The sequence below is a fragment of the Chenopodium quinoa genome, unplaced genomic scaffold, assembly GCF_001683475.1.
Source record: "Chenopodium quinoa cultivar QQ74 unplaced genomic scaffold, ASM168347v1, whole genome shotgun sequence".
Taxonomy (NCBI): domain Eukaryota; kingdom Viridiplantae; phylum Streptophyta; class Magnoliopsida; order Caryophyllales; family Amaranthaceae; genus Chenopodium; species Chenopodium quinoa.
In genome coordinates this window covers 7,505,517-7,520,092 of record NW_018745448.1, presented here as the reverse complement: position 1 = coordinate 7,520,092, position 14,576 = coordinate 7,505,517, and the positions used below count along the sequence as shown (strand labels likewise).

Here is a 14,576-nt window from a genome sequence, read left to right as displayed (position 1 = left end):
TGTGATTGATAGGTACTGAACGTGTTCTTTGCTATTGTAATTTGTTATTTAATATGGGCGACCAAATTGAGCTTATAACACATATTTGGAATGAATCAATAATTGCAATAAGTAACACAAACATTATTAGAAATTTTGGTTAAGAGCATATGCAAGAGTTTGAAAGAACAAAAGCTCATGAGATCGAGGTGGTTGAATCTAATTCTCTGAACAAGGTTGATAATGTTTCAAATCTACTTGTGCAAGATGAAGAAGAAATAAATCGAGGTGCTAGAATATGAATTAGATTTTTTTTTTCTTTTTTGAAACAAAGATGAATTAGATTTAGCTAGCTTTGTCTTATCCATTAATTGATGCAACCCAAACAATTAATCAAGATGAACAGAAGAATCAAGCTATAAAACATATTTCTATGCAAAAATTAGACTTGGTTGTTCATGATATATCTTTCCTAATTGTTTGAATATGGAAGCAACCACACTAAAAATTGGGATAACTTTTGGTGGAAAGAATGATCTTCAAGAGAATATATTTTCATGTTTGTTCGTTTGATTTGGATGATTTCTTAATTTGAAAAACCTTAATTGGGGCAAGTTTTTTTCAAGAGGAGGAGAATGATGCGGATTAAGCATCGAAGATCAAGGATGTTGGTCCTTTTTTTTTTTTTTTTTTTTTCCTTTAGGATTTATTTTTCCTTATTTATTTGTTGGATTAATTTTATTAATTTGTTAGGATTTAATTTTATCTTCTAGTTTTCAAAAAAATAAAAAATAAAAAAAAAAATCTAGGTTTGCCTTTTTCTATCAGGCATGAGATTGTATGTCAATAAATATTTATTTTCAATAATGAGAACATAGAATGTCTTTGAATTTATGAAAACATGAAAATTGTAATTTAGTTAAATTGAATTGAATTGATTTTAACACGTTGCTTTTCTTTCGAATATTTCAAAATAAATTTACGTTGTTTTTCTTCTTGCTTAAGTCAAAAAGATCAAACTTTATTGAATTAGGCTTACCTTAATTGCTAATAGTCCTTAGTGTGGTTAAATCCACTACATCCTATGTATTATTATATGATTAAAATTAGTACTACGTATTACGAAAAAATTAAAAATTACTGGGATTTGGCATCTTAAACCATGCATCAAGAAATTTTCACAATGACTATGTACTTAAATAAGAGTTTTTACATTATCTCCAAAGAAAAATAAAAAAATAGGGTTTTTACAAGAAGTGTATGGGTGTGCGTCTCTATTAAAGTCTTAAGGCACTAATCTCTTATTGCTTAATGAGAGAAATTTGGCGAGCAAAAGGATCAACACAAATCGAACTCTAACTATTCTGGTTTGGGTCTAGTGTTTACAGGCTAGACACTTAAAAAGGTAAGAAAATCTCTACCCCCAAGTACCCTCATTTGGTAGATTTGATTTGAAGTAACCATCTTATTAATTGAGCTAACACTTTATTGCTAACAAACTTTGGAATAAAGAATGACATATCTTAGATACTTAGCTTTTCCAACCACAGTACTTATTGCGTACAATATTGTTCCTAAGGTCTGCAAAGACTGCATTTGACCTCACGATCAACATGTGACCAATAAGCGCACATTTGATGGATGGTGATTTTCTAATTTTCATGTTAAATAGTACATATGAGTACTTTCATAAAATATTCCGTATTAATCACATCTAGGAAGTTGCAAATATGGAGCAAAGCATTAACTTCATTGAAAGTATTAGTTTAGGTACAACCGTTTAAGTGTAAACATTGGTAGTATTAACTATTAAGTTTATCTGAGTCCTATGTAAGTTATCTATAACACCTAACCCTAACCCTAACCCTAACCTTGTAAATTTGGGTTGATGGTTTGGTTTCGATTGACCTTGTTAGGCTGACATCTTGGGTTAGGTTAGTTCTGATAATTAGCGGGTAGGTACGATTTATCTTTGTATGGTTTTGAATATGGATTGGTTGTAAACTTGTAATTGGTTTGTTTGATGGGCAAAGAAACCCATAGGACTACAGAAGTTCAGTGAACCCGTCCAAAAAAGTCCAAATTTCCATTTACTGTTTAAGCCATAGAAGGAAGAGAAGGGGACACTTCGACTGCAGCAAAAATGGAGTGCGCGGCAAAAGGGCGAGGCACTCGATGCGTTGGCCCAGCAATAAGGCGCTGTGCTCGTTGCGGTGCTGTAGCCTATTGTTCACTCTCTCACCAGGTTTTACATTTCTCTCTCTTCTTAATCATCTTCATCATCAATTTCATCTTCCTGTAATTAGGTTTTTGGTAGTGGGTTGATTCCATAATCTATAACATACCCTTATTTTTTCTGGGTATTTCATGAATTTAGCATTTTGTTACTTTTTATTGTTATAATTTGGGTGTTAGAACTTTTGATGATTTTAAAATTGCGTTGATTGCTTTGATTTTGTATGGTATTAGAACTGCTAATGAGGATTATACACTGTTGTTGTGCAATATTTGGGAGCAAATATAAGAATTCTGAAAAGCCTTTGTTTCAGGAGTTGGGTTTTATTTTTCTAAATTCTATTTCAAGAAGTTAATAAGTGGGTGAGAGAGTAAATTTATATCAAGTATTTTTGAATGAGGATTGAGGGTAGTTAATGGAATCTTGAATACGTATCAAATTGTTTTGGGTGCTCGAATTCGTGGTTGAATTATGAAAGTTAAAAGTATTGGTTTTGGTCATTCGGTGACTTAATCAATCAATCAAGGACTCGTAATGTGGTGCACATTAGGCCGGAAGAAGTATCATCATATGATCACAAGTCTCCAAGTTGGGACTGAAATGAGCAAGAAACATTGTTAATCAGGTCTGCATTATTGCTTATCTGTGGTCCTTTGTGTTTTTTTTGGGTGAATTCTTGTGCACAAAAGGAATTGATGGTCAATAAAGGATGTTTGGTTATTTATAATTATAGGAACTAGGAAGTTATACACACACATATATATTCCTTATGTGGATGATATGTGGAAATGGGTCACACCTCTTAAACACAGCGGTATGTAGGCTTATTGTACTTGAGTATCGGATATGGTATGATTAGAATGTTTTGTTTAGCTCACAAATTCTGCCCGTCTCCTTTAATGCTTCTTGTCTTCAGTAGAATGTTATTACTGATGTGGGAAGATGCTTGAAAACCGATTGGAGATATCATGATCTACAAAGTCTTACATGTAACCATTCGTTATTAGAAAATTGATTTTTTTTTAAAGGTGCATAATTCTATTACATTCATATTTCTAGAGTTTGGGTTTTTATGTTGTGGAAACAGCTGATCTATTATTTCCTGTGTATGTGCACAAGGCACATTATTAGGGTCCAACCTTAACTAAGGACACACACCATGTCCTTGATTTTGACATTCTGCCACTTGTGTTCAGATTTCTCATTGGAGTGATCACGAGCAAGAATGTGAGAGGTTAGAGGTACAAATGAGAGATGCTGATATACTGAACACATTTCCGTTCACATTTTCTGAGGAAGCTACACTTCAGGTACCATGTTTGTGTTTAATAACTGTTATTCTTAAATTACATTACAGTGGCTTTATGAAACTGTACTTGCCTTCTTATCTGTTGTGTTCATTATTGCATGTAGATTTTGAAAGAAAAGGAGAGTAGATGTACATTTTTGTCAAAAAGGAACATACATCAGAGAGGAATTTGGTCATGTGAATGCTCTTGTGGGGTTTCCAACACCAATCATAAGTGCCCAGTGCAAGTTTCATCCCTTTGATCTTATGATTCCTTGAATAGTGTAATTTTCCTTATTTGTGATTGGAACCGTTAAATTTTTCATCACTAAAGTAGTTCAGTTGGATCCCTTTTCATAGGTCAATCAATTGTTGGAACCTTCCAAGCACATTGGTCCCTTGTTCTGGTATTACTTTCTGCTTTTCTCTAGTTCGGAGTACCAGATAGGGTATTTGTCAGTCCAAAACTTGACTGGGTACTGAATGAACTGAAAATCAAAATCCTCACGCTGGCAATGCTTGTCTTAACAAGAATATTAATACTTAAGAATTATTGTTCTTTTCTTTTCTTTTCTTTGTGGTGATAGGGGTAGGTAGAGGAGGGTGATTGACTTAGATGATGGTCGAGGAGTACACTTGTTTAGGTTTGACTCACGAGTTATCATCAGTCTTAATTAGTAATAATTCTCTGGGTTATGTCCACAAGTCTTCCTATTTCTTCATACACTCCTAATTTGGAAAGCAACCACCCTCTTTACATGTTCAATTTTCAAAAATAAGACTAAAATGTTTGTAGTGCAGGCTCTCAAGTTTTATTTATTTTATTTTTTATTTTTTATTTTTTTTTTTAACATTCCAGACTTCCGGTAATCCTTTGCTTTATATTCGCTCCTCAGCAATCCAAAAAGATATCTTCTTTATTTTTTGTTTATTTTTAATTTTTAATTTTTGATCCTAGATTCTGAGCTTCTGGTGCAGACCAAAGCTGTGCTTATTTGAGGTGTAGTCCTGCCAGCAGTTGACACATGTTTTTCTCTTTGGGGGTGACTTTCCAGTCAACACCTTCCCTGAGGCCAAGCTAATGGCAGGTGGCCAGGCCTACATAAGATTCTGAGTCTCTTTCTTGCTGGCTTTTGACCACTAAACAACTTACTCTGACTTAGCTTAAACCCTTTGGATTCCAATCTTTGCCTCCATTACTCCAACTTGGCATTAACCCCATCTTTAGTTTCATCCACCAAAATGATATCATCCGCAAACAACATACGCCATGGAACTTCACCTTGAATTGGTCTTGTTACTTCATCTAAAACCATTGCAAAAAAGGAAAGGGTTTAATGCAAATCCTTGATGCATTCCAATTGTAATAGGAAAATCTTTTTTCAACCCTCCACATGTCCTCACATTTTTTGACACATCCCGATACATCTCCTTAACTAAGTCCACGTATCTTCGTGGATGCCTTTCTTCAACATTGCCCACCAAAGCACCTCTTTTGGTACCTTGTCATATGCCTTTTCTAAATCAATGAAGACCATATGCAGATCCTTTTTCTTTACCCTATAAAACTTCATCATATGTCTTATCAAATGAATTGCTTCCATAGTAGATCTCCCTAGCATAAAACCAAATTGGTTATCCGAAATGCTTGTGCATGCCCTTAACCTATATTTAATCACTTTTTCCCACAACTTCATTGTGTGGTTTATAAGCATGATCCCTCTATAGTCTTAAGCGTCTCCTTTGTTTTTATGGACCGGGACCTAGGTGCTCTTCCTCCAATATTGCAGGATCCTTGTAGCTCTCCATATCTTTGGTAAACTGCTACATGCATTTACGAAATTTGAAGAAGTACTCTTATATTTTTAGCTGTAAGGGGGTATGAAGTGGATTTCTCTAGCCCGTTGGTTATTAATTTTTTTAATTGATTTTTTAACTCTTAATTCCTGTGATATTCACCCCTTCACTACTTTTCTTTCACACTCTCACTCCGTCCTACTAAATATCTTTATATGCGTGTCCAAACCTACTAAATACCTTATATGCGTGTACAAATCTAATAGGCAAATTATTTGTTGACGGAGGGAGTATGTTTTTAGGTGAAGATGGCAGGTCCTTTATGGGATTGGGCTTATCTCAAGATGCCTAGTTGAATGTACATAGGTGCATGTGGTGTGGGGTTAGTTAATGGGGCAGCAAAAACCCGTCCTCTTCCAATATGCCTCTCTACTAAGATTAATGCCTTCTGGATGGTATATGAGGAAAGAATTTAGCATGCAATTTTAAAGTAGTGACTTAAATTGTGTTTAATTGAATTCGAATGTGGGCACGACAAGAGACACTGCATTTTTACCATTGGTTTTACCGCGTCCTATTATTTTAAGCCCTTGAAAATTCATCACTCATGACATGCATTTTAGAAGAATTTCTCTAAAATTCAGTAACAACCTGTTAATCAGCATCAAATGAAGGATCTGAATCTACATCAAAAACACCTGTTAATATGAGAAGTCTCACAGAAATATATGAAGAGACAAATGAAGTTAATGAAGTTGATTTATCTGCTTATATGCAGACCACAAACCCAGTAATTTTGAAGAAGCATTAGGAGAAGAGAAATGGATATCTTCTATGAAAGAGGAGATCTGGTCAATACAGAAAAATGATACATGGGACTATTGGAGTTTGCCACATTGCCAAAGGGCCATAAGGCCATAGGTGTATAATAGGTTTACAAGATAAAAAGAGGTGTAGATGGAAGCATTGAAAGATACAAGGCAAGACATGTAGCAAAAGGATATAAGAATGATGATCTCACTTGCTGCATTGCACATCACGAAGGGAAGATATATCAACTTGATGTTAAGTCAACATTTTTAAATGGAATTTTAGAAGAAAAAGTTTACGTGGAACAATTAGAAGGTTTTGTCATCAAGGGAAAAGAAGATAAAGTGCTTCGTTTGAAAAAGGCACTCTATGGTCTAAAGCAAGCCCCACGAACTTGAAATACACGTTTATACGGATACTTGATTTAAAATGGTTTTATCAAGTGTCCGTATGAACATGCACTTTATGTGAAGATTAATGGTGAAATTATACTCCATAGCTTATATGTTGATGATCTATTATTCACAGTCAAAGTATGTTTGATGATTTCAAAGCGGCAATGTTTAAAGAATTTGAAGTGACAGATTGTGGGCTAATGAACTCTAGTTGTTGTATGTTGGTGATAGAGGTTCGATTGGTGGTTTGGTATGTGTTGCAAACGTGCGACTGTTTGGTGGAAGGAGGTAAGGTTGTGGTGATATATGTTGATGTTGTTGTTGGGAGTATGTGTTGGTGGGGAAAGGGTTTTGATGGGGGACTTCGTTGAGGGTTAGGGGTTTTGCCATTTCGAGCGAGCTCGTGGTGGAAGGCTAAGGTGAGGGTTTCGTCCGAGATGGTGGAGGCAGGGGTGGGATTTACTGGATGTCTGGGTACGGTGTTGGGTTTCCTGCTTGTGGGTGGGGAGCAGGGGTTTCGATTTCAGTTGCGGGTGATTAGGCGATGATGGGTTGGGGAATGGGGATGATGGTTTATTTTATTTTATTTTATTTTTTATTTTTTTATGGGTCATGCTATACATAGCCCTTAGGGCTACATATAAGCCTTAAATACACTCTTGAAAATCGTATATATTAATTCATGACAAAAACATGCGCAAATTAATGTAATTAGTGTGTTTTAATGCTTATATGTAAACTTACCAAATCAATAGAGTAAATAAATCAAATATGAATTGAAATATAGATTTAAAATAAAGTATATCGTTGAAAAGCTTTAGAAGTCTACTTTCCAACCCAATTAGAATCAGATATCTTTTGTAGAATTTAAGATATGATCGAAATGGTGGAACAAGATTTAGATAAAAATTATGAAACACGAAATTCAAAATGGCTCGGTTTGGGCTCGATTTAGTATTTTGGCCATAACTTATTCGTTTTAAGTCGGATTGTCGTTGGAAAGCTTTTTTCAAACCCCATCCAACTAAACAATAATTGGACCAAGATTATGGACCAAAATAATCTGGTTTGGACGTTTTTATGAGTTGGACATGAAATTAATAATTTTGGGTTTAAAGACATAAAATGAATGATTTTGGATTAAAACTTTTTAGGAAAGGCTAAGGGTATGGTCAATGTTTAAGGGAACTTCATGCAACTCTTTAACCAAAGACGTGATAGATACTCATCATTGGGTTTGGTTTTTGGGGAGACACAATCATGTGTCTATTGTTATATATACCTAAAATCTATCTAGTTTCCTAATTACAAATCTTATCTAATTAAGAAATAAAAGATAGAAATAAATAAAAGATACATTATATCTTTTTCCAAAACAAATCTTGTTGGTATTTGGTAAGTTTAGTTTATTTCCTAACATAACTTCCCTTAAACTCAACTTACCATCCACATGTACCACCGAACATTTTTCCTTTTGTTGGGCTTGCAACCCTAACAGATACATCCACTAGGAGCTCATGTACCAACGAGCATGTGTGTGTGTGTGTGCGCGCGCGCGCGCGTGTGTGCGTGCGCGTGCGTGCATGTGTTTGTATGCGTGTGTCTGCGTGCGTGTGCGTGTGTATGTGCGCGCGCGTGTGTGTTTGCGTGTGCGTGCGTGCGTGCGTGCGTGTGTGTCAATCTCTAGTTTGGGCAATAATACCGAACTGTTGAATCTCTAGTTTTGTTTTGGAACTATAATACCCTTGTGTCAATTTTTAAGCTTATTAACTTGTAATGGGACATATGTGATGACATCTGATGCAGATCCTATATCTCCATTGTCAAAACAGTTAAGCTGTTGGAAGGAATACTATGAATGGAGATCCATCTCGTTAGATTCACCTGTTGCTTTGCTGCTTCATTGGGTATGGAGTGTTTTGTTCTTCTATTTATACTCCTTATACAATGAAAGTAATTTAGCTTGTATATGTAGTAGGCCAAATTTTCGTTGGGAAAATGTTATATGTTTCATTTCATTTATGACTTGGGCAAATCTGTAGTATGAAAAGGAACTAAATGTATGAAGATACACATAAAAAGTTATGATGACTTTGGCCAATGTTAGATGTTATTGTGAATAATCATATCCACTTTGAACTCTTGTTTGAAATATATCCTCTAGCCATTTTTCTAAAACTTCCAATTTTAAATTGCCTTTTGACTATTATTAAACTTTGGTAGAAACAATTTTGAGCGGCTGTTATGATAACCGGAGCATCTTATTGGTCATTTTATATATTAAGTTGTTAGTTTTACCAAACATTATTATAAACAACTAATGCTAGCTAAACCAACCTATGTGTTTCCTCCGTTTTCCTTTAAATGCAACACTTTGACTTTTACACTATTTATATATTCCACTTTGACTAGTTTTGATAAATTATAGTTGAGAAAGAAAAAAAATGATTAAAAAGTATGTTGATTTATACTCGTATATATGTTTATGGCTTTAGGGTGGTTGTGGAGCTTGAGTTTCAAATTAAAATGTGTGATAGGGTCATATTATTGTTTCAATTACTTGTGCAACTTTATCTTATAGATAAATATGGATACTAGGTTATCAGGGTTCTTAAAAACATGTGAGCTCTACTGCTAGAAAAATCTGATAATGACTTTGTATTATTATTGTACTGAAAAACATTTGCCTTTATTTTTCTTTTAGTATTTACTTTTTAGTTTGTAATGGTCTTTTTCCAAATATGGATGAAAGGATTTTCCACCCCTGATAAAAGGTCAATATAAAACTATTTTGTACTCCGTACCTTGTTAAAAAGTAATTTCAAAGAATTTGTATATTAAACCATATAAATGTGAATAATGTACAATCTGTAGTCCTAAGTTGACTAATATGCTACTTTTATCCTACTAATAATGTACAATTTGTATATGCTACTTGTGTTTCATTTCCTAAATCCTACTTCCAGCTATTACCCTTTCTTTTAGTTCTGAATCTGTATCTAATTAATTGCATTGAGCTATATATGTTTGAGGTTTGAAATATTATATCTCAGAAGTTCATTGCTCTGTCGAAGAAGATTCAACCAATACATGTCCATTGCTCACACGCTTATCTGCACTCAGTGCTCTTTGGTTAAAATGCAACACATCATTGGTTTACAATTGCATACTGGCAATCTGGTATTGTTGATCTTTCTTGTATTGACCTATGTTTTTTGTTCATGGCAGCCCTTAACAATTTACCATGCTCTCCAACTTAATGATAGTAGAATACGGAGTAGAGATGTTAGTAAACATATCAACATCCATTATCTTGGTATGCATTTGTCTTATGTAAATTATTTGTCTTCATTTTTATCTCAGGACTGCTGAGAAATTTGTAGTTCTGAAATTAAGCACATGTGGTTTGTATGCCACGGGTGCTTTTGTTTTAACCCAAAATCTAAGAGTAGGAATATGATTTAATGTTGCAAACTGTTTAGGCAGTCTGGTGCTTTGGTCCTTGTATTAAATGTGTGCAAAGGGACAATGTGAACCTGTTCTATTTGAAATAACTAGAGCATACCCGTGCTTTAGTACTGTTTTTGTTATTATTATTATTTTTATTATTTTTCAAATATGATTAGAACTGTTTTTTTAGGGAATGTGATTTGTGTATTGTATATATTTGAATATGAGGATAATAGTGGAAGTTATGATGAGAATTGATGTTAATTAAATGAAATAAAATTAAATAGAGATTTTAATAAGATTTGAGTATTAAGGGTATGTACACTGTTGTAAAAGTTAGAAAATTGACTCAGCAATTATTATATAGATGACAATAATGAATTCTATTCTTCACTACTATCCATTTTTGCTTTGATGGTGCTGTGTTCCATTGCTAATAGTTTAGGGAAGCTTGTCTTTAAATCTTTTGGGTGTGTGTGTGTGTGTGTGTTTTTTTTTTTTTTCTCCTAACAGTTCTCTTCCCAGATTTGTTGAGAAATCTGCACTTTGCCTTTACTTTCATTAATAGCAGACTGCACTTAAAATGAAATAAACCTGTTACCTTCCTCTGGCATGCTATGAGTATTTCTCTGGATATTTATGAATTTCAGTAGCAGTGCAGCGACATTAGGTTTATTTTCTATTATCTTATGTCACCGCAACACTTATAGAGGATGTCTGTGATTGGTCATGTTCTTAGCTATAAATATCTTGTGAGAGAAACATGGAGATTGGTGTTTAAAAAGATGATGCTGTGATATTGGCTTTTTAGCTATTCTGATTTCTTGAAGCAACTTCACGGCACTTCAACATCCACGGTTGCTATTTGTCTTTACCTAGATATAGCCAACTTCACAGCACTTCAATTTTAGTAGCCTGTTCTTTGCTGTCGTGTTTATCAATTTTACAGCACTTCAGTCATTGTTGAAATTAGCTTTTTCCACTGGGGGAGTTTTTCTTGCATTGGCTGTTTATTATTTCATATGGGGATATTTTGTTTTGGTATTATTTCTATTAATTTGTGTTTGTTTCTATATCAAAAAAAAAAAAAAAAATGGTGTGTTTGTTTCATATTTTGTACATTTTGGTCAAGCTTTTGCTTAGTCTTTGTCAGCCTTAATTCCTTATGGTTTTAGGTGTCTTAGGCTCTCGGGATATGTTTCTGTCTGCGAGATTTATCAGCTGCTTTCTGCACCGTTTTAAGGGCTATAGGAAGATCTATTCAGCTGGTCTTGGGTTATATAGATTTGTATGCCACTGTAGGACTAGGGACTAGGGTTCATGGTGCTCTATTTTATCATGATTTGTCTCTCGGGAGTTCCATTCCAAAGGATGATTTAGATAGGCTTTTGTTTTGTAAGTTCCTCCTGGTTTTTTTTTTTTTTTTTTTTTTTTCCATGAAAAGATTAGTAATTGAATGCTAGAGTGGTTTTACTGATCCAATGTATATTTACCAAATCCAACATTCCAACTGTGTGCCTCCTAATGAGTGAGATTGAGTGTCCTTTAGAAGCATAATAAGCAATGTTGAATCGTGGATTTATTATTGATAACCAGTAGTTGTGTATTGCCTAATAGTTTTTATTTGCTGCCACTTGTAGAAACAATGCACTTGCTTGCAATTGTCTATAAGTCTATTTGTACTTTTTTGTTTGATTCTCTAGCAATTGTATAATGATGGCAATTATTTGTTTTACTTCTTAACTCCTTTTGCTTTAACTTATTCTTTGATTTATGGCATTCTTCAGGACCTGATAAGGAGCTTATTCAACTTGCTGTCTTTGGGGAATTGCTTGCGCTTCTCCCGGACTATGACGTACGTATAGATTTTGTTGGACCGGCAATTCCAGAGTATAGGTCAGTGACTTCTTAGTTGCAGCTTTAAGTTAGGCCTAGGACTGGAGACAAATATTTTTCAGGCTAATTTCAGTTGAGGGGGCTTTGGAAAAGTTTAAGGTCAACCTCCGTCATTAAGATCGGATAGATGAATGTGTAGTGGTTAGCTGCCCTTGAAATGCTTGATATCCAAAATGTATTCTCTAGGTTGCTTGTTTGTCAAACTTAAGATGCTTGTGGGTTGTGACAACAAAGTTTCATATGTGCAACTGTATGAATTTGTATTGCTTGCATAGTTTAACATTCGGATGGTGTTAGGGATTCAAGACAAGAGATTATTATTTAATTTCATCTAGTCATGCCATGTTTTCAACTGCCCCCACTGGTCTTAATATGTGTTCAATTGCCCCCCTATATGCTCTCTACTTACCAGGCAGTCGATGCAGAGCTTTAGTTTTCTAATTTCTGCCTAACACTTCATGTTGAGTGTGACTGTTTGCAGCATGTATTTTCCATCTGTCTCCAAATATATGTGGGTTCCTGTTTCTAACTTCTTTTGCCTTTGGATCAGCAGGGATGGTGAAAAGACTTATCTCCATAGCTATGTGTGTTGTGATGATAGAGATTGCGAGTGCAAGTATCCTAGTGAGGCTAGTTGTGGTAGTGTGGTGACGTTGCAGCTTCTTAAAGGTTTTTATCATGATAGGTTTAAAGATCTAATGAAGGTCTTAACTCCCACTGTCTACCCACTTATATGTATATGACTTATCAGCATATAGAAACATAATACTTAGGGTGTATTTTAGATGCGGGGTTCATGGCTAACTGTATTATTTTCACACACTGTCTGAAATAACCTACTTAAAATATCACTTTTTTTTTTTTTTTTCATTTTTATTTTTTTTATGGAAGTTAATTGTATGCATGGTAAAATGACTTGAATAGATGTTATGACTTATCAGCATATAGAAAGATAATACTTAAATAAAACTAAGCTTGATAAGATTTATTTATTTATTTATTTAATTTTTTTTTTTTTTTTTTTTTTTTTTTTTTAATAATCTTAATCTTCAAGGCACTGCTCCTGAATTTTTCACTTCTTGATCTTCAGGATTCCTTTCCACATCTGATCATCGCCCCAAATGCTGGAGTTGCAGCTTATCCAAGCTGGATGGAAACAGTTGTAAGGCTTATACTACAAGAATCTCTTTATATCCTGGAATTTTCCTACGAAGAGCCTTCTTTGAGATAATATGCAATTTTTAATATGGTTTAATATCTTACGTGAGTTTCTCAGGAGTTGATTCATGGGCTGAATACTCCAGCTGTTTTTACCGACTTCTGTGAAGAAGCTGCTCATCTAGCTGCTTGCTGTCTGAGCAGCGCAACAGGCTGCAAGCTGGCACTTCCTGTAAGTACGCTTGCTCATCCTTCTTCCAAAGAGTCAAACATTTGACACTCGTTTTTTGTATTTTCAGGTCCAGTTAAATCCATTTAGGCAACCAATAGCTGTAGAAGAGACTGCATTGCATGTCCCTTGCTATTCCAATTGCTTCCTGTTTGGGATATAAAATGGTACCATCGAAAGTGAAGCCTTGAGAGAAAAGAAGGAAAGAAGAGAACTCATTATGTGGAACCGAAAGACCAAGAGGAATTGGGTTGATTAAGGCATTTGGATTGTGTTTCTCATGTTCATTCTGTTGATTATTCCCTATTTCAGGAAATAATGCACAGTGAGTTCATTCCATTGCTGTTGACTGCTGAGTTTGGGGTTGTGAATGTCATGGTAAAGTGTGATTACATAGTGTGGCTGATGCTGTTAACAAGAAGAGTTGATATATGCTGCTGCAACTATACACTTTCCTAGTGTTTTTGTTGTCGGAAGGGGCATGGGTTCCCCACAAGTGAGCTGTTGGTGGGAAACTGGTAGGAGAACTAGCTTGTGATTTCCCCTTGTGGTGTACCATCTTACGAACTTGATTGAATTAATGATACTAGCTAATTGCCTCGTCAAGGTTGCTCTCAACTAGAGAAAGGCACAGTGCTAAGGTCAAGGATATTGTTTCATCATGTCAAGAATATAGTCATGATGTAGATTCATTTCTTATTAAGCATCATAATTATAATCCCTGTGAATAATGACTTGAGCAAGCAAGCCGATAGATTTTATAATATATGTCCAATTTTGTGCTTTTAGTTCAAGATTTAAAAGCTGAAATAGGAAGATTTGGAGCTGGGGTCTAAAGAAAACCTGATTGAAAGTTAATTCACATCTGCATGTCTCACTTTGTCACGAAAAAGTTATGTTACATTACATATATTTTGCCTTATTGTTGATCTAAATAGTCTAGGAAGTCTTTTATGCGCAGCAACCAATCCCCAATGATTGTAAGACTCACAATTGGTGGAATTTATTATTATTATTATACGTGAAATTATTATTATTATTATTATTATTATTATTATTATTATTATTATTATTATTATTATTATTATTATTATTATTATTATATCTCAAAAACAAAAGTCATACAACCTACAATAAATTAGTGGAAAGCCGAGATACAATCTGGGCCCCCACTCCTCTAGCTATAGCAAATCATACCCTAGTGAAGATATGAGCTGCAGCACGAGCCCCAATGTCTTGCGTCGTCGAGAACCTCTGAAATCACATGACATTGAGCTTCATACTTAACCCGCTTCCGATGAACAGCATCAGCCACAACCTGCCCAGGAATAAAGTTAT

The 14,576-nt window shown here is 34.6% G+C and overlaps 1 protein-coding gene across 2 annotated transcripts; it reads left to right on the top strand.

Moving 5' to 3' along the window:
* The first annotated feature begins 1,786 nt into the window (after nucleotides 1–1,786).
* Nucleotides 1,787–14,100, top strand: LOC110713614 (zinc finger MYND domain-containing protein 15-like). 2 transcript variants are annotated; one of them, XM_021892065.1, is made up of 11 exons: nucleotides 1,787–2,224; nucleotides 3,412–3,525; nucleotides 3,629–3,738; nucleotides 3,864–3,910; nucleotides 8,312–8,412; nucleotides 9,734–9,821; nucleotides 11,743–11,851; nucleotides 12,405–12,555; nucleotides 12,942–13,013; nucleotides 13,128–13,241; nucleotides 13,309–14,100. In XM_021892065.1, exons 1-11 carry the CDS (start codon nucleotides 2,123–2,125, stop codon nucleotides 13,399–13,401), a joined length of 1,101 nt encoding a protein of 366 aa, XP_021747757.1. In that variant the 5' UTR covers nucleotides 1,787–2,122; the 3' UTR covers nucleotides 13,402–14,100. The 2 variants fall into 2 exon arrangements, with proteins under 2 accessions (XP_021747757.1, XP_021747756.1); XM_021892064.1 differs by lacking the exons at nucleotides 3,629–3,738; nucleotides 3,864–3,910 and having other exon boundaries at nucleotides 1,792–2,224; nucleotides 8,338–8,412.
* Nucleotides 14,101–14,576: the final 476 nt, after the last annotated feature.